Source organism: Oncorhynchus masou, chromosome 1 (genome assembly GCF_036934945.1).
Source record: "Oncorhynchus masou masou isolate Uvic2021 chromosome 1, UVic_Omas_1.1, whole genome shotgun sequence".
Taxonomy (NCBI): Eukaryota; Metazoa; Chordata; class Actinopteri; order Salmoniformes; family Salmonidae; genus Oncorhynchus; species Oncorhynchus masou.
This window is the reverse complement of record NC_088212.1, coordinates 60,398,225-60,417,727: the sequence shown is the minus strand read 5'-3', so window position 1 is coordinate 60,417,727 and position 19,503 is coordinate 60,398,225. Positions and strand designations below refer to the sequence as shown.

At 42.9% G+C, this 19,503-nt stretch overlaps 2 protein-coding genes and 1 pseudogene across 2 annotated transcripts; 2 read left to right on the top strand and 1 right to left on the bottom strand.

Moving 5' to 3' along the window:
• Positions 1-149: 149 nt before the first annotated feature.
• On the top strand, positions 150-3,311 carry si:ch211-260e23.9 (uncharacterized protein LOC555795 homolog). The gene is made up of 4 exons (XM_064976438.1): positions 150-360; positions 1,638-1,804; positions 2,008-2,143; positions 2,260-3,311. Exons 2-4 carry the CDS (start codon positions 1,678-1,680, stop codon positions 2,486-2,488), a joined length of 492 nt encoding a protein of 163 aa, XP_064832510.1. The 5' UTR covers positions 150-360; positions 1,638-1,677; the 3' UTR covers positions 2,489-3,311.
• Positions 3,312-3,322: 11 nt separating this feature from the next.
• On the bottom strand, positions 3,323-5,971 carry LOC135547429 (uncharacterized protein F13E9.13, mitochondrial-like; annotated as a pseudogene).
• Positions 5,972-6,680: 709 nt separating this feature from the next.
• On the top strand, positions 6,681-11,327 carry LOC135547397 (G1/S-specific cyclin-E1-like). Its single transcript, XM_064976405.1, has 12 exons — positions 6,681-6,855; positions 7,365-7,412; positions 7,613-7,700; positions 7,794-7,853; positions 8,063-8,232; positions 8,639-8,774; positions 9,130-9,276; positions 9,369-9,464; positions 9,747-9,881; positions 10,108-10,219; positions 10,355-10,512; positions 10,680-11,327. Exons 2-12 carry the CDS (start codon positions 7,399-7,401, stop codon positions 10,794-10,796), a joined length of 1,233 nt encoding a protein of 410 aa, XP_064832477.1. The 5' UTR covers positions 6,681-6,855; positions 7,365-7,398; the 3' UTR covers positions 10,797-11,327.
• The last annotated feature ends 8,176 nt before the right edge of the window (positions 11,328-19,503 follow it).

The following is a 19,503-nucleotide window of genomic DNA, read 5'->3' as shown; positions in this document are numbered from 1 at the left end:
AGACAGCTGTACACAAACAAATAATAACCTTCCACTCTTATGTATTTTGACTTGTTATTATAGACCACACGCCTAGACTATTTGAAAGATTGGACGTCGGTTGAAATCATGTATCTAGGTATGTTTCAAAGAAGGACACTTTTGTTAAGTTGACAGCTAGTTGCCAAAATACGATGGCTAAGGTTAGTTAGTGCGCAACCAACTGAAGCTCCGCCTTCGAGTTGGGATTTTTGTTTACCACCCATCAAAGCAAAGTGAAGCAGTTGGTGTTCATAAACAAGTCTGTATCAAAACAATTACAGATCAGTTATAGTTTCGAGCTAGCCGTCGGCCACCGCCCGTTAAATATACACTTGTCAGGTAAGAAACAAAATACATCGTAGCCTTCAACATTGTGCGAGAGGTTGTATCCGTGAGCAGCCTTTGTTAATGTGTTGTCTAGACACTTTTCTTTAGCCTACTAATTTATCTATCCATTGCGTGTTTGTATTGATTTCTACATTCCCAAAGTGTCTTATTAAACCAACTGTTTAGTTTGGTAGACTACCAAGTAATTGTAACCATGTCATGTGTAATTTTGTATGTAGGTTTATTTGTTTGATCGTCAGTGAATTACATATAGTAAATGAAGTTCTTAATTATTTACTGATTTATTGAAGAAGTCTAAACGCAATTAATGCCATATCAAGTTCACCCAAACTACTCTCCTATGTTTTTTTTTCATGATATAATAGTTTCTATCACACATGTATATATCTTGAATAGGGTCTAATGTAAGGATTGTCTCACATGTCTTTAAACTTCCGACTTATGGACTTTTTGATGGCACACCAGAAAAGATATGCAATACATTTAGCACCTTATGAGTTAATTATGTCTGGGCACCATTGGATCTTCCCGTGCTGGCAGGCTGGGGTGTAGCTGTTTATTGACAATATAGGTTGACAAGTACACCAAGGCATTCAAAGACCATGGCTGTCTGGACAGCCCAGGTCTAAAAGTGGACGTTGTGGTATTCTGTCTAGTCTATGACACATCAAGCCTGAAAGACATACACATACTGTTTATACCTGATTATGTTTTTAATAGGCCTATTTGACTAGAAATGTAAGCCCTTTGAATCAAATTATATACACTAAAATGTATATATATAAAAAAAATGTTTTACACACCAGCTGTTTTCACCATAGTTTGGCCAATTGGCTTCATATTCACCACATTAGTTTATTCAGAACATATCTTAAGATTCAGATTCTGTCTTGAAATGAGATTGCTGGTCAGAAAGGATACCATGTCCTCCAGTCTGCAGATAGCTTCCAAGGGGAATGCTGTTCCTCATTCTGCTGTGCTGGCAGGGTCATTAACCCAGGACCCAATGTTAAAAACTAAAGGTCATAATGTAAGGTGCTGTTCAGAGTCTGCTTCCCGGGAATAGTTTCCGATCTATTTTCTGTCAATGTGGATATTAAACTACACATGCCATTTCAGGTTGTGCTGTTTTCTTGCATTTGATGCAATGTTTTACCACGATCAGTTTTGCAATTTTACCAGTTTAGCAATAATTCCATCCGTTATGCAATTGTTTACCTTATGGGGTTGACATACTGTAACACTATGTTAACTCATTTTCTTTGCAGACTGCAATAAGAGGGCCAAGGGAGGCAAAACATATACACAATGATTGGAAAGATATTTGCCCATTTCCTTGGTAGCACAGATGATGATTTTTCCACAGATGACAATGAAACCTATGAGGAGCTCATTGAGTTTGAGGAGGGAGGATGGGTCATTATCAACATTCAAGGTAAGCCGATAATTATGCTCCCTGAAAGTTGAAATCACTAGTTCGTTGTTAAACTGGTATGGGCATTGTTGTCTGTGGTTACTTTTTTTGTAAATGGTAGCATTGTAGTTATTTGGGTAGTAGATCTAATGGTCACTATTAGAGGTCTCACTGGTGTTTTTCCTCTTTGGTCTCGGTTTAGTACATTTGTGGTCTGTTTCCAGAGAACAACTCCTTGACCCCGCCTGAGGAAGACCCTTTGGAGAACCTGCTGATTGAGCATCCCAGTATGTCTGTATACCAGATCAGACACCAGACCAGTGATGAGGAAGACTCAGATGAAGAGGATGTTTCTCCCAGGTCAGTTTTCATCCAGGGGATCCATCTACTTAGTCAGTGTGTTAACACAACCATTATCCTAGAGAAAGGAGCGCCACATTTTACACTTATTCTGTCCTTTCCCCCCCACCCCGCAGGCCTGTGCCAGTCAAACAGCACGTGTCCTGGAGGTTAGCTGCCTGGGGCAGCCCGCTTCCATGCAACGTCCAACTGCTTGCCATACAGCGAGCCCGGACTCACATGGAGTGCAAGGAGCTGACCAGGAGTGCTCTCCAGAGACAGAACCTTGCCAAGATGCGATTCTCCCCCTCTGACAGACGCTTTGGTCTCTTCAAACAACCCTGCCAGCGCCTGTACAACTACTGAGTGTCTACTGAGTAACTCTACTGAGTAACTCTACGGTACTCTACTGAGTAACGTCACTGTCTGAAGCCACTTAACATACAGACCGGAGACATATTACCGGTGTCAATTTCTTTACCCAGATCAAGGAAACCCCCCCTTTGCTGAGTATGTTATTAACATGCTGAGCCCAGTTTGAGAGTGAAATAGCCTTGAGTAGATGTGTGTGCGCATGTGAAAAGTATTATAACTGGCTTGTTACTGTTAAGTCTTATGGCTCTGATAAACTTTTATTTAGTGTATGAAATGCAAAAGGTTTATAGCACGTGCAAATGTGAATGTTATTGGATATGGTATACTTTTTGCTATTATTTTTTGTGCCTTAGATTTAGATACGTTGTGGGTACATTGCTTGAAGGAAAAGTTGTTAAGTTTCATAGCTATGAAAAGCTATTTTGTATGTGATATGTTACGATAGAAAACATCACTCTTGAGTAATTGGACCTCGGAACAAATACAATATATGGAAGGATTAGCAAATAATGAAATAATGATGGACACTGTTTCTAATGTATGTTTTGTACTGAGTGATTCACTTTGTTTTCATACATTTATTCCCAGTGTGTTCTTATGTTTGCTGTACTGCTACAAGACCTGTTTGTAAATATATTCAGATTTTTTCCGTTGCTATTTTGCTGTATATTTAAATGTTAAAAATTGTTAAAGTCTGTTTTGTTTGGGTATTATTTGTGTTTTATTAAATAGCATGAGACAACTTCAGTAATTACATGTATTATTCCCACCAAATGTATTTCATTGGTCTGCATTAAATTATTTTAGTAGCACATTTAGTGGATTTCATTTTCGAAGAAAACGCACCTTCCCCATGAACTTCTTAACGCTTTTCCGGATCAACAGCACTTGCCCAAAAGCCTCCCCTCTTGAAATGAGAGCCAATTGTCATTGCAATAGAATCAAGGTATTGTTCCACGTTGTCATGGGTTACTCCTGAGCTAATAAGAACTAGGAGTCTTACAGACTCTGCAACATCTGCAAATAGAAAATAAAAGGTTGTTGAGTAAATTTTTTGAGATGTTACATTAAGTTTACTGAGTTCATTATATTGGAAAGCTGTGCAAGAGCTTATATGAAACAAATACCTAAATGGTTAGATTTAGGAATGCATTGCAAGTGTCATGCATCATCTCTAATAAGTAAATGGTAAAAGTATGTTCAGAGATGATATGAGAAAAACACATGAGGAAAGAGATCAATCCAGACTCTGGCAGCTCCATATACCAATCTGACAACAGAGCCAGCCCAATGAAATCATACTGGGAGACTATAGGAGCACCTCCGAACTAGGCAGCAGGGTTGTGCGGCAGTCTGGCCAGAGCCTGTCTGTGTTTACAGCCTTCTGTCTAAGTCAGCCATCTGTAGGCTGTGCTTAAAAATAGCAGACGATGTTGGTGTCTATATTAGCCATGCAGGGCTGTGGCAGGCAAGGGCAGGACCGGGCTGTGTGCCCATGGTCAGCATGATCCAGACTGGGGGGACTGTGAGGCTGCCATCCTCTCCCCAGACGAGTCTGCTCTTTATAAGGCCAGCAGCGAGGCTCAGAGGCTCCATGGGCTTTAGGGAAGCTTAACCTCTGGGCTACATGAAAAACTAACGCCAGGAACTATCTGCCCTTTCAATTGTAGGAAGTATGCCATAGACTCGTATGCAGTGGGAGTGGTATGGAATTGAGTGAGGTGACTGAACATACTTTTGTTAGGGTGTGTGTTATGGTTAAGGAGAATGCATGACATTTAGAAAAAAGGGCACTCCCTTATTAACCAGGACTACAGGCATGTTTGAGAGAAAAATTAAAAAGGGAAAGTAAACTATCTAGAGATGTGAAAACTGTTTGTACTAAGGTGCACGCTGAGCATTCCTAAAATGATACACCTAGCATTATGCCCCAGATATATAATGTATGTGAGTGTCGGCTACCCTTTGATCCAAGTGGTAAAATAGTGATTACACAGTAATAGTCTATGCCTTATTTGTTTGTTTTTTTGTGTTCATTATAACGAGTTGGGGGTATTTTTATATTACTGTATGTGTCAGTATGTTTGGGAGTCATACCATACATGTGTGTATGTGTCATACCGTACATACATGTCTGTATGTGTCAAAGCATTCAGAGACAGGACACACCTCAGAGTTCCACTGGATCTGCCTGAACCCCTGTGGCTGTCCCAGTGATAATGACCCCGTCAGAGAGGGAAAAAAACTCAGTTGCTCTGGCCGTCTCCACTATGCTCACATCTGAAGTCAGGACATGGGAGCTTGGAACACAAACCCACAAATCATAAAACATCCAATTATACATACTACAAAAAAGTCAGAAATTGTACCTTTCATCTCCTTGCAGTACGGATAATATTAGCTGCAATACTTGCATGTTGAAAACCTTCTGAAATACCATATCAGGACATCTAGGCTAGCCAGTGGGGTTGTCTGACTGGAATGTTTTTGAACGATTGCTCACCTGTGCTTCTTTTTTATATCAGTGAAGATCTGTACATGTTCAGCCTTTATTTGCTTGCCGTATCGCAAAAGGACTCCGACACATGCATTCAAAAGGCCTTCATCAGCAACATGTGAAAAGACATATCCCTCTGCCCTGATAAAATCCATACCTTGGAAATAGACAACGAAATAGGTAGCTAAACATTTGATTTTCCCAACCTCTTAATACGGATCTTTCTACTAAACTAAAATTCCAGGCTAGCCTGAAGCACTCTTGCATGCATGTATTAATCAGTAATAATCAAAGTCAGCTATATCAACCTGAAGCCAGTGCAACATCAAGAGCTGTTTGCTGCAGACAGGATCTGAACAGAGATGGACAGATCCCCCTCACCGCTGCACACACTGCTGTCATAGAGGCACACACCTCTGGTCCAATTGAGAATGTGTACAGAACGTCATGCATGTTCTCAATGATCAGCCCATCCTGTTCAAAAGATCAACAGACAATTAATTTCCAGTCACCCTTGAGGATGACTATTGTGGTTTACATAGGCTACAATATTAGTAACATCAAAAAGTAAGGAGTTCTTCTGTCTTTGCTTATACTTACAATTCCTGCATTGTGATAGATTCGTGGCGTGCTTCCTCAATAATTTGAGGCCATGCTTCCAAAAGGTGTGCCTGAAAAACGTAAAATCAAAGTAAAAAACAAAAAGAAAGTAAAAAACGACATATGCGTCTCAATAATCTTTATCTGGTAAGGCTTGAACATGAATCATTCCAATAACCACAGATTTGGCACGTCCAACGAGTTTCAGAAACTTCATTTCTGTGATTGTTTCAAACCAGTTGCAACGTGGAGACACAGTGACTTTGCAATGAGACTCGTTCCCATATAGCTGCTAGCTTGATCACGTTCCTGGTCAAAGTATACGTTTATGCAGGTTTCGAGATGTATGAGTGATTGTCAGCCAATCCAGTGCTTTCTTCGTGTGGCTCATGAAACATATTAAAATAACAGTTATGACCGAGAAAAGGCACATGTGCAGATTAGCCTCCTCTTCTGATAAGAAAACACACATGTATGAATTATAAATGAAAGCATAAGATGGTGCTTAAAATGTATATTACTAAACCTGCACTGTTATTTTCCAACAAATCATTAGTGTAGACAAGAGGAAGCCACTAAACGTAGCTAATGCACTAGTGCAGGGCGCCATCACCACTCTCGTTTAGCAAATTGCGCGGCATTAATTTGATTTTAAAATAATGACATACCTCTTGGATTATGGACAGCGAAGGTCCATTCTTTCGGCTTGACAGAGAAACATTTTCAAAAATGTCAGGAAAAATCAGCATAACGTCCGGATTTGCAGGTTTTTGAGAAGGACACAGTCTTTGTTTACATCCGTCTTCCCTAGCCACGCGGTACTTTGTGGTTCCGGATTCTAAGTACCGCCCCCGCACCAGCCACGCCTCTCCTTTGCCGGATAAATATAACACCATTATAATGTACATTTCTCACACAACATACGATTTCAGGTGATTTCACTCTTCACTTCTGAACAATTAATGACTAATAATAATGTTCATTGAAATGTAACTGCGAATGATTACTGAACAGCGCCAAGTATTTAAATCACCCGCTCGGACCGCCCCTTATGATTTGTAGACAGCAAGCAGTTTATAAGCCAAGGCGCAAAACTCACCGCACTAGCGAAGAACAAGTAGCTAGCAAAGTTCTCAGCTCCCTTTTGATGACAGAGGCCACGAATCGAACAATAATTGAAATAGCTAGCTAGTAACCGTAGCTATATTTTGTCTGATCCTTTCAGCCAAGTGTGGACTTCTTCGCAAGGGAATATTTTTAGGTAACGTTAAGCTGGCAAATAATTGAAACATCTCTTGTTAGCTAGTAGTCTTGCAACTTTTCAATCAAACTCCCTCAACGTGATTCGAAATAAGTGATAAGATTGTAAATATCCTGAATTTGATAGGCGATGGACAACATTGGATGGATAGTTTTTGTTGTTAGAGCTTGTTAGAGCGGGTGAATGGAAAATGGCATACTTGATGGCTCGGCCATTTTCTGTTCAGCTTCTCTCTCTTATTTAGAATAAATGAACTAGTTTCCATCGACTGTATGTCAAACTGTTAGGTTTAGGCGATAGTGTGGAATCTGCTGTCGAGGTATTCGTGTTTTTTGTGACAATTGTTGCAGTATTTCATATGGTTTGTCGTCCTTTAACATTGTCCCACTTCCATTTGCCCGCGCCCAGAGCTTTTGACGACTTGGCTTTGTGAGTCTAACGTGGGGGGGTTGGGTTGTGGTGTTATTACCTAAAATAATCTGTACAAATAAAATGTTTAATGTTTGCAGGTCCTCTATATTGGAGTGATACACGTGGGCTATAATGCTAAGAAAGGGGTAAGTTTCAGTTTTGCAGTTTGACCTAGTCTTGTCAGTCAATGTAGCTAGGTGACGAAAAAAAGTTGACGCTAGGTAACATTAGCTGGCTTGCTAACTAACTAGCCGCGGCTTAGGTAGTTAGCGAGCAATAACTAACACGTTTCTTAGCATTTCAGCAGGATGCATATTAGAATCCAATGTTTACTGTGTCATTTCAGGACAAATGTGGAATCCAGGTCTATTGATCACGAGATGCCCAAGGAAACTACAGTGAGATCCAGGAAAAGAAAAGCCGACGTTGCCATTGTAAGTTATTGCTACTGTAGCGAGATGGTTACCTGGCTATGTCTTTTTAATATGCTTTATCAGAATGAACATTTTTCCCTATTCAATCCTCAGTATTTGCAAGACCCAGATGAAGTGGCAGAGATGATCAAAAAGAAACAGTGTGGAACTCCGGTAACTACATGCGTTCCCTTGCAGACCATGCACTTGTTGGCTTTAGCTAGCAACACACACCAGTCAGTGACCTACACAGGTTAATCAGGACTGTTCAATAAATGACACACGTGTTAAATCGGTTGCTATCGGTGTCAGTCTCAGAATCCTTTGTGCTGTTTTGTGTTTATCAGTCTGACTTCTCTTTTTCTTATCCCTCTCCTGTGCAGGTGTGCTGGAATCCTGAGTCGGTTTTCACAAGCCCGTGCAGGCGGATCCCCGCGCCTGACAATGAAGTCGCCCAACCAGTTGCCTTGAATACCAATGGCTTTTCCGCTCGGTACACCTTCAAAAACATATTTGTCACTCCCACCAGGTCTTCCCCTCTTCCTGTGCTATGGTGAGTCACTTCTGGGACCTGGGACAACAAGATGCAGTGATGCTGCTAAAGAGCAGGCGTGGTTACTTGACATGTTTGATAAGTAATGTATGATTTTTTTCACTAGGAGATTGCACGGCCTCGTTACCTTCAGCTCTGTACTTACTGTCCAAGGCCAAGCCTTATGCTAACCAATGTGTTCACCTGTTTCATTTGAATGTAACAGACCATGTAGTCCTCTCTGCTATCGTCTCTCTGTAAGAGTACAGTCTGCTGTTATAATAACAGCTCCCTCCTTGACACGTGTATCTGTACACTAAACCTCACAGCTCTGTTTGCACTCAATCAAGTTGAGGGGTTCTTCGTTGATTCCCTTTTTTTTAAATTGTTAACTACACATTTGAAATGGCTGCGTTTCTCTTTGTAGCTGGGCAAGCAGGGACGATGTATGGAACAATCTGTTGAGGAAAGACGAGACGTATTCTCGAGACATCCACATCATGGCCAAACACCCACACCTCCAACCCAAGATGAGGGCTATTCTTCTGGACTGGCTAATAGAGGTTTGTTGCTCTTTCTGTAGCAACTGCCTAAATTTGTCTCAACAGTGTATCTACTACTTTGATCAAACCCCTCATGTTACTTGATTAGTGTCATCCATGTTTATCTTAAGGTGGTGAGTGTATTAGTTTTACCAATAGATGTATGGCCCCAGTTTATCTAAGTCAACTGTGGCTAGACAGAAGATATGGCTGTCAGGTGATGTGTATTGGCTAAGCTCTAACATATTCTAAGGGGAAGCCTCTTAGAATATGGTATAGAGAACCATGATCAATGCTTTTACGTGGGGGATCTCTTCCTTAGCTACTCTGTGACGTTGCCTACAACTTGGGTTCTCAACCTTGTTTTCTCTCTCAGGTGTGTGAGTTGTACAAGCTACACAGAGAAACATTTTACCTGGCTCAGGATTACTTTGATAGGTTCATGGCCACGCAGACCAATGTTTTCAAGTCAACACTACAGCTCATCGGTATCTCTTCTCTGTTTATAGCTGCCAAAATGGAGGTAGGAAGAAGCCTCTTCTACAAACCTGTTAAGTCATTTTCTCCATTTTGTATATCAGTGGGATTTTTAACATGTTCACTACCCCTTTTCAGGAAATCTACCCTCCAAAGGTGCATCAATTTGCCTATGTTACTGATGGTGCCTGCACTGAGGATGATATCTTATGTATGGAGCTAATCATTATGAAGGTATGCCTCAAACGCTTTACGTCCCAGTGTTTCTCAGTACGGATGGGTCACACATCCTTATTGTTGTCTGAAGCTCGCTGAGACATGGTCAACGTTTAGCCATTTACTGTTAAAACATGACCACGCGTTCCTAATGATGCTCTGCCACTAATGGTAGTTCCTGTTTAACTTGGTAGTAGGAGACTCAGTACAGATGTTTATTCTATCTGAGCTGGGGGACTCTACTCTGTGGAATGAAATCATCATGTGGCTCTTCTTCCTACGGTGTCCTCTTTTGCTCAGGAGCTGAAGTGGCGTTTGAGTCCCCTGACATCTGTGTCCTGGCTGAACATCTACATGCAGATTGCCTACCTGAAAGAGTCCGAGGAGGTTCTCATCCCACAGTACCCACAAACTACGTTTGTACAGATTGCTGAGGTAAGGTTTCAACTGTGATTTCCCGCCACTGCATGTGATTCATAGGTATATTTTGTTGTAAGATACTAAGAAGCTCAACAAAGCAAAATGTGTCCTCACAGACGACACTGCTTTTGCTTATACACGATGGTGTTGTAAGGAAATGTTTTCACATTTCCTCAGAATGGCTCGTTGCCTCAAGTCGGTGTTGTGCTCGTGTTATCTCCTTTCCGTTTTCTCTCTATAGCTCCTGGACCTGTGTGTGTTGGATGTGAAATCTCTGGAGTTCTGCTATGGAGTGCTGGCTGCCTCTGCCCTGTTCCATTTCTCCTCGCTGGAGCTGGTGGAGAAAGTCTCAGGTAGGGAGTTTCATTCTGAAGTTGTTCAGGTCAATCAACGTCTTCAATCCAACCACTGAGTTGTATTGGTTCGGTGGACTTGCCATGGGTGTTTTTTTAGCCCTAACCAGACCCTTTTTGTCTTGATCTGTGCAGCTCTGAAGTGGTTAGACGTTGAGGCGTGTGTGAGGTGGATGGTCCCCTTTGCCATGTCCATCAGAGAAGTTGGCAGCTCAGCCCTGAGGCCCTTCAAAGGAATCCCAGCAGATGACATGCATAACATCCAGACCCATGCTGCCTATCTGGACTGGATGGTGAGGGCATCGTTTGTATGGTTTTCTATGCCAATGTTTGACATTGAGGTTGGACATTGTATCAGGCTGTTTAGGGTGAATAATTACCCCCCCTCGGCTTGTTTCTTGTGTTCAGTGGTACACAGCTGAGTTGCAGCCTGTATTGAGAGTTCTGTTGTATTCTTTAGGCGAAGGCATGCTCCTACCCACAAGTGGATGTAGATCGCAGCCAGAGTTCCCCAATACCGTCCGGAGTGCTCACTCCGCCCCCTAGCAGCGAGAAACCAGAGGGCACCGTCTCTTGATTTCCATTGGGTTAGTATGGGGACCAAGATATTGTAGGACTGTGAGAAATCTGTGGCATTACACCAACATGTGCTCAAATGCTTTTTCTACATGCGTGCAGGTGTTTATTGTGCTAAGGTGAATGGATATTTTTGGATGTCTCTGCCTTTTTTTTGAGGGATTGACAATATTTAATTGGAGTGTTGCCAAGCTGGACCACCTGCCAAAAACCCAGAGCTGTCACCAGCTCTGAGTGCTGCTAAAGAAGGTGGATTTATGGAACAGTGGATGAATGTGTGTGTGTAGCTCACGCTTGCCATTTTGAGAAAGATAATACTGCCAGGTTTGGGGACCAGTAGCTCTGCTGCCAAAATGGACAAGTGGAACAGCCTGCTTCAGAAGCAGAAATATGGATTGTATTTTAAGAATTTAACTCTGCAACTTTCTCTCTTGCATTTGAGTTTTTACCAAAATGTATGATATTTGTTTTGAAATGAGATGCTGCTACTTATTTTTTAAATAAAGTCACTGTCGCGGACAGCTTTTATGTTTTACAATGTTGTGGGTCTTTGCCTTGTCCAGGGATTGTGGCCTGGTTGAAACACCCTGACTGCTGTGTTCACTTCTGTTTTACTGCGTGTGAAATAGCTTGGCGAACTCAATGATCAGGCTGGTTCTACCAGGCCGGTACAGAGTCAATGTGCAGGGGCATCAGTTAGTCTGGGTAATATGTATGTACTAGATTTAAAGTGACTATGCATAGATGATAAACAGTAGCAGCAGTGTAAAGGGGGAGGGCAATGCAACTTGTCTGGGTAGCCATTTGCTTAGCTGTTCAGGAGTCTTACGGTTTGGGGGTAGAGGTTAAGACTTTTGAACCTAGACGTGGTGCTCCGGTACAGCTTGTCGTGTGGTAGCAGAGAGCCGTTTATTACGAGGGTGGCTGGAGTTTTTGACAATTTTTAGGTCCTTCCTCTGACACCACCTGGTATAGGGGTCAGGCAGCGCTGAAGTGATATACTGGGCAGGACGCACTACCCTCTAGTGCCTTGCGGTCGGAGGACGAGCAGTTGCCATACCAGTCGGGATTCTCGATGGTGTAGCTGTAGAAGTTTTTGATTATCTCAGGACCCATGTCAAATTTTTCAAGCTCCTGGGGTTGGGGGGGGGGATAGGCTTTGTGCCCTCTTCACGACTGTCTTGGTGTGTTTGGACTATGGTAGTTTGATGTGGACAAAGGAACTTGAATCTCTTAACCTGTCATCGACGAGAATGTGGGCGTGCTCTTTCCTCTTCCTGTGGTCGACGATCCTCTGTCTTGATCACGTTGCGGAAGAAGTGGTTGTACTTGCGCCACACGGCCAGATCTCTGACCTCCCTATAGGCTGTCTTGTCGGTGATCAGGCTTAACACTGTTGTCGTCGGCAAACTTAATGATGGTGTTGGAGTCGTGCCTAGCCATGCCAGGGATTGGTCTTAACGACAAGACTGACCAACATGCATGCCGGCTGTGCACAGTAGATCATTGGCTGGTTGGCTGTGTTGGTCTGCCTTGTACTTTAGGGTGTTGCCACATTTGAGATTTTGTCAAATTCTGGATGGAGCCAATGATTCATCATCCTGGAGAGGCCAATGAAAACAGCTTTTTAGCCAACAGCATCACCATCTGGCACCACCAACTAATTCAGTTTAGGAGCCTGAGTTTGCTAATCTACTGAAATCCTGCTGTAGACTACGACGCCGTCCTATAATTTGTTACGCTGTATGTGTAACCCAAGTAGGCCTATGCTACAGTAGACCTAGCTTTTTTTTTTTTTTTTTTTACCATTTTAATAGGCCCACAATGGAAATCAACTTCATCAGTTTTAAATGCGTTATCCATGTGGTTGTATTTTGAAATTGTCAAAACATCTCTGTTGGATTAATGAAAAAATGTACAATATGATGGCTTTTGGTTATCTAACACATCTAAAAAATATATATAGAGAGTTTAATGTGTCACTGGCAATGATGTGCCGTACAAGTTAAACGTTTGTACACCTACTCATTCCAGGGTTTTTCTTTATTTAAAAGTTTTCCATGCAAAATTTGTCAAAACGAACAGATGTGACGCATGGAATCATGTAACAAAAAAGTGTTAAACAAATCAATATTTGTGATTCTTCAAAATAGCAACCCTTTGCCTTGACAGATTTATAAGCTCTCAACCAGCTTCAGGTAGTCACCTGGAATGCATTTCAATTAACAGGTGTGCCTTAATTTGTGGAATTACTTTCCTCTTTGTTTGAGCTAATCAGTTATTGTGACAAGGTAGGGGATATACAGAGGATAGCCCTATTTGGTGAAAGACCAAGTACGGCTCACATAAGCAAAGAGAAATGACAGTCCATTGCTTTAAGAACGGAAGGTCAGTCAATCTGGAAATTATAAAGAACTTAGTTTCTTCAAGTGCAGTCGCAAAAACCATCAAGCGCTATAAGTCTCTTGCGAGGACCGCCACAGGAGAACAAGCCCCAGAGTTACCTCTGCAGTGGATAAGTTCATTAGTTATCAGCCTCAAATGAAAGGCCAAATAAATGCTTCAAAGTTCAACAGACACCTCAACATCAACTGTTCAGTAGAGACTGCGAGAATCAAGCCTTCATGGTCAAATTGCTACCAAAAAAACACTAAAGGACACCAAGAGACTTGCTTGGGCCAAGGAACACAAGCGGTGAACATTAGACAAGTGGAAATCTGTCCTTTTGGTCTGAGTCCAAATATGAGATTTTTTTTTTTTAGTTCCAACCACCGTGTCTTTGTGAGACACAGAGTAGGTGAACAGATCTCTGCATGTGTGGTTCCCACCGTGAAGCATGGAGGTGTGATAGTGTGGGGGTGCTTTGCTGGTGATACTGTCAGTGATTTATTTAGAAAAGGCACTCTTAACCAGCATGGCTACCACAGCATTCTGCAGCGATACATCCCGTCTGGTTTGCGCTTAGTGTGACTCATTTGTTTTTCAACAGGACAATGACCCAACGCAACTCCAGGTTGTGTAAGTCCTGTTTGACCGTGATGGAGTGCTGCATCAGATGACCTGGCTTGCACAATCACCCAACTTCAACCCAATTGAGATGGTTTGGGATGAGTTGGACTGCAGAGTGAAGAAAAAGCAGCCAACAAGTGCTCAGCATATGTGGGAACTCATTCAAGACTTTTGGGAAAGCATTCCAGTTGAAGCTGGTTGAAAGAATGCCAAGCATGTGCAAAACTGCCATCAAGGAAAATGGTGGCTACATTGAATCTAAATATACTTTGATTTGTTTAACACTTTATTTTTTATTTTTTACATGTTATTTCATAGTTTTGATGTCTTCACTATTATTCTACAATGTAGAAAAGAGTAAAAATAAAGAAAAACCCCTGAATGAGAAGGTGTGTCCAAACTTTTGACTGGTACTATACGTCTACCATTTCATTAGTGTTCATGCTTCTCAATGTGGCGCACCCTTAGATGCTCCTTTTTAAAGCCTTACCATTTTTATACGTGCCTCTCGCTAAACTAAAGTTCATGCTGAAAGTTATTGAAGTTCATAACATAAGATTTAAACTGTTTAAGAGAGGAGTGCGATAAATGCATGTTTCTGTAAAATATAAATCACTAGAAACATCTGCTTTTCTTTAAACTCACAAAATATTGTAGAAAGATTGGTCACAAAGATGACATCTGAGGTGGTGCACTGGGCTAATGTAAAGTACAGAAAACAGAGGTGTGTGTGTGTGTGTGTGAAAGGTGTAGATGTAAACATCTTCCGTGTCATTTGTATTCTTATTCACTGTAACTTGCCACAATTTGGAATCGGGGGACAAAAAGGAAAGTCATCTGAATGAAAACAAAATGGAGCATAGGGATGGCCTCTATAATGGCTGTCTCTTTCATGTGTTCACTGACAGACAGTGCCCTCTGCTTGCAGTCAAGGAGTGTGTGCTTAAAGATACACAGGACTAATCCACTAGATGTCAGTATGACGCTTTCACTGTCAAAGCTGCTCTCTTGTGAGACTTGCCGGGGACGACTCGACAGATGCTGCTGGGAGTAATTCTTGTACTTGTCTAATTCTCTGGTCCTTCACTTTGTCACAAACCAGATTGGATCACCTAAGGGTTTGTTTTTCTTTGGCCAGCTGAATTTATCAGATGCATTTATCAAATGGATTGATAGTATTGTCTTACTAAATCATTTGGATATTCAGTATACATCAATTCTTCACTCTTCTTTTATTTAACATGCCATCTGAAATTATCCCCTATATTATTTTTTCAACCATTTCCAACGATTGTTGAAAAAATATGGACTGTTCCTTTTCTGCTCTGGTGCTCTTCACACACATCGACTGTTCTGCATCAATGTTCAGTGATTAACGCTGCATTAAAGCAGCAGCGGCCCTTGCTGTCTCTTCAAAGGGGGGGGGGGGAGCTTCACCCATCAGACAGGCTCTTGGGGCATGGGACCCTCAGGCAGCCAGGCAGGAAACAGCACAACAGCTGTTATGCGCTCAATGGCCCCTTTGTTCTCGCAGCTCAGACGCTTGTGGCAGCAGCAGGTGCCCATTGGCTAAGCCACCAGCCGCACAAGAGTTCACACCTAGATAGGGGTACAGTAGACACCAATCACTGAAAATGCTGAAGGGATTCCACCTACATATAGTAACAGTCTTAGGCCAGCGTTTGTGTTTTATATCATTCATACATTGCAATTAAATTGGCACCATGTGTCAACATTGGAATGACTAAATTGATGTAATAATCCCACTTTGATCAAGGTGCATGTACTCTTAATTAAAATTCGGTCACATATTTTTCAATTGGGAGGCTGACTGTGACACTTTAGGTTCAATAGAAATGTGTTTTGTCATGTCAAATAAGCCACTTGATGATACATTTTCATCCCTGAGGCAAGGCAGGGGGTAGCAGTAAAACAGCACTGATATTCATCACGTATTCAGGTTTCCCATAGTCCCACATGCAGTATTGCATTTTTTGAAATGATTAATATCAATCAACATATTCAATGAGTCTATTAGTTGAGCACTATTGGTTTGCAATGCATGCCTATACCAATAACTTATATCTACCGAGGTTGTTTAGTCAGTGTTTGGTCCCGAACCAGACCCTCTTGATCTGTGCAGCTCTGACGTGGTCCAACGTTGAGGAGTGTGTGAAGTGGATGGTTCCCCTTGCTATGTCCATTAGAGAAGTGAGCAGTTCAGCCATGAAGACCTTCAAAAGGACTCACACAGACTACCACAGACTACAAACATCCATACCAATGTTGCCTATCTGGACTGGATGGTGAGTTTCTGTTCTTCAAGGAGCTAGAGAGAATGGAGGGAATAAACAAAAATAGGCCCCCAAAAAAAACAAATTATATTTCCACTAAGCGCGAACCAGATGGGATGGCGTATTGCTGCTGAATGCTGTGGTAGCCATGCTGGTTAAGTGTGCCTTGAATTCTAAATAATCACTGACAGTGTCAACAGCAAAACACCATCACACCTCCTCCTCCATGCTTCACGGTGGGAACCACATGTGCGGAGATAATCCGTTCACCTACTCCGCGTCGCATAAAGACACGGTGGTTGGAACTAAAAATCTCAAATTTGGACTCATCAGACCAAAGAACAGATTTCCACCAGTCTAATGTCCATTGTTTGTTTTTCTTGGCCCAAGCAAGTCTCTTCTTATTATTGATGTCCTTTAGTGGTGTTTTATTTGCAGCAATTCAACCATGAAGGCCTGATTCACTCAGTCTCCACGTAAAATTTGATGTTGAGATGTGTCTGTTACTTGAACTCTGAATAATTTATTTGGTCTGCAATTTCTGAGGCTGGTAACTCTAATGAACTTATCCTCTACAGCAGAGGTAACTCTGGATCTTCCTCTCCTGTGGCGGTCCTCACGAGAGACAGTGTTATCATAGCGCTTGATGGTTTTTGCGATTGCACTTGAAGAAACTTTCAAAGTTCTTGAACTTTTCCAGATTGACTGACCTTCATGTCTTAAAGTAAGGATGGACTGTCATTTCTCTTTGCTTATTTGAGCTGTTCTTGCCATAATATTTTTACATTTTACATTTAAGTCATTTAGCAGACGCTCTTATCCAGAGCGACTTACAAATTGGTGAATTCACCTTCTGACATCAGTGGAACAGCCACTTTACAATAGTGCATCTAAATCATTTAAGGGGGGTTGAGAAGGATTGCTTTATCCTATCCTAGGTATTCCTTGAAGAGGTGGGGTTTCAGGTGTCTCCGGAAGGTGGTGATTGACTCCGCTGTCCTGGCGTCGTGAGGGAGTTTGTTCCACCATTGGGGGGCCAGAGCAGCGAACAGTTTTGACTGGGCTGAGCGGGAACTGTACTTCCTCAGTGGTAGGGAGGTGAGCAGGCCAGAGGTGGATGAACGCAGTGCCCTTGTTTGGGTGTAGGGCCTGATCAGAGCCTGGAGGTACTGCGGTGCCGTTCCCCTCACAGCTCCGTAGGCAAGCACCATGGTCTTGTAGCGGATGCGAGCTTCAACTGGAAGCCAGTGGAGAGAGCGGAGGAGCGGGGTGACGTGAGAGAACTTGGGAAGGTTGAACACCAGGCGGGCTGCGGCGTTCTGGATGAGTTGTAGGGGTTGAATGGCACAGGCAGGGAGCCCAGCCAACAGCGAGTTGCAGTAATCCAGACGGGAGATGACAAGTGCCTGGATTAGGACCTGCGCCGCTTCCTGTGTGAGGCAGGGGCGTACTCTGCGGATGTTGTAGAGCATGAACCTACAGGAACGGGCCACCGCCTTGATGTTAGTTGAGAACGACAGGGTGTTGTCCAGGATCACGCCAAGGTTCTTAGCGCTCTGGGAGGAGGAAACAATGGAGTTGTCAACCGTGATGGCGAGATCATGGAACGGGCAGTCCTTCCCGGGAGGAAGAGCAGCTCCGTCTTGCCGAGGTTCAGCTTGAGGTGGTGATCCGTCATCCACACTGATATGTCTGCCAGACATGCAGAGATGCGATTCGCCACCTGGTCATCAGAAGGGGAAAGGAGAAGATTAATTGTGTGTCGTCTGCATAGCAATGATAGGAGAGACCATGTGAGGTTATGACAGAGCCAAGTGACTTGGTGTATAGCGAGAATAGGAGAGGGCCTAGAACAGAGCCCTGGGGGACACCAGTGGTGAGAGCGCGTGGCGAGGAGACAGATTCTCGCCACGCCACCTGGTAGGAGCGACCTGTCAGGTAGGACGCAATCCAAGCGTGGGCCGCGCCGGAGATGCCCAACTCGGAGAGGGTGGAGAGGAGGATCTGATGGTTCACAGTGTCGAAGGCAGCCGATAGGTCTAGAAGGATGAGAGCAGAGGAGAGAGAGTTAGCTTTAGCAGTGCGGAGCGCCACCGTGATACAGAGAAGAGCAGTCTCAGTTGAATGACTAGTCTTGAAACCTGACTGATTTGGATCAAGAAGGTCATTCTGAGAGAGATAGCGGGAGAGCTGGCCAAGGACGGCACGTTCAAGAGTTTTGGAGAGAAAAGAAAGGGATACTGGTCTGTAGTTGTTGACATCGGAGGGATCGAGTGTAGGTTTTTTCAGAAGGGGTGCAACTCTCGCTCTCTTGAAGACGGAAGGGACGTAGCCAGCGGTCAGGGATGAGTTGATGAGCGAGGTGAGGTAAGGGAGAAGGTCTCCGGAAATGGTCTGGAGAAGAGAGGAGGGGATAGGGTCAAGCGGGCAGGTTGTTGGGCGGCCAGCCGTCACAAGAAGCGAGATTTCATCTGGAGAGAGAGGGGAGAAAGAGGTCAGAGCACAGGGTAGGGCAGTGTGAGCAGAACCAGCAGTGTCGTTTGACTTAGCAAACGAGGATCGGATGTCGTCGACCTTCTTTTCAAAATGGTTGACGAAGTCATCTGCAGAGAGGGAGGAGGGAGGGGGAGGAGGATTCAGGAGGGAGGAGAAGGTGGCAAAGAGCTTCCTAGGGTTATAGGCAGATGCTTGGAATTTAGAGTGGAAGAAAGTGGCTTTAGCAGCAGAGACAGAGGAGGAAAATGTAGAGAGGAGGGAGTGAAAGGATGCCAGGTCCGCAGGGAGGCGAGTTTTCCTCCATTTCCTCCATTTCCGCTCGGCTGCCCGGAGCACTGTTCTTTAATATGGACTTGGTCTTTTACCAAATAGGGCTATCTTCTGTATACCTACCCTACCATGTCACAACACAACTGATTGGCTCAAATGCATTAAGAAGGAAATAAATTCCACAAATGAACTTTGAACAAGGCACACCTGTTAATTGAAATGCATTCCAGGTGTCTACCTCATGATGCTGGTTGAGAGAATGCCAAGAGTGTGCAAAGCTGTCATCAAGGCAAAGGGTGGCTACTTTGAAGAATCTCAAATATAACATATATTTAGATTTCCTTAACACTTTTGTGGTTAATACATGATTCGACATGTGTTATTTCATTGTTTTGATGTTTTCACTATTATCCTACAATGTAGAAAATAGTACAAATAAAGAAAAACCCTGGAATGAGTAGGTGTGTCCACACTTTTAACTGGTATTTTAAGTCAACATAGGTGCACTGTGTGGTTGAGAGAGAGGGAAACATGAAGAGAAAGATATGGAAGTATTCTATCTATGTGCACTCAATTCATTTTGCGATTGATTTTAGAAAGTTAACAGCACAGAAGGGTGAGGGGAAGATTGATTTATAC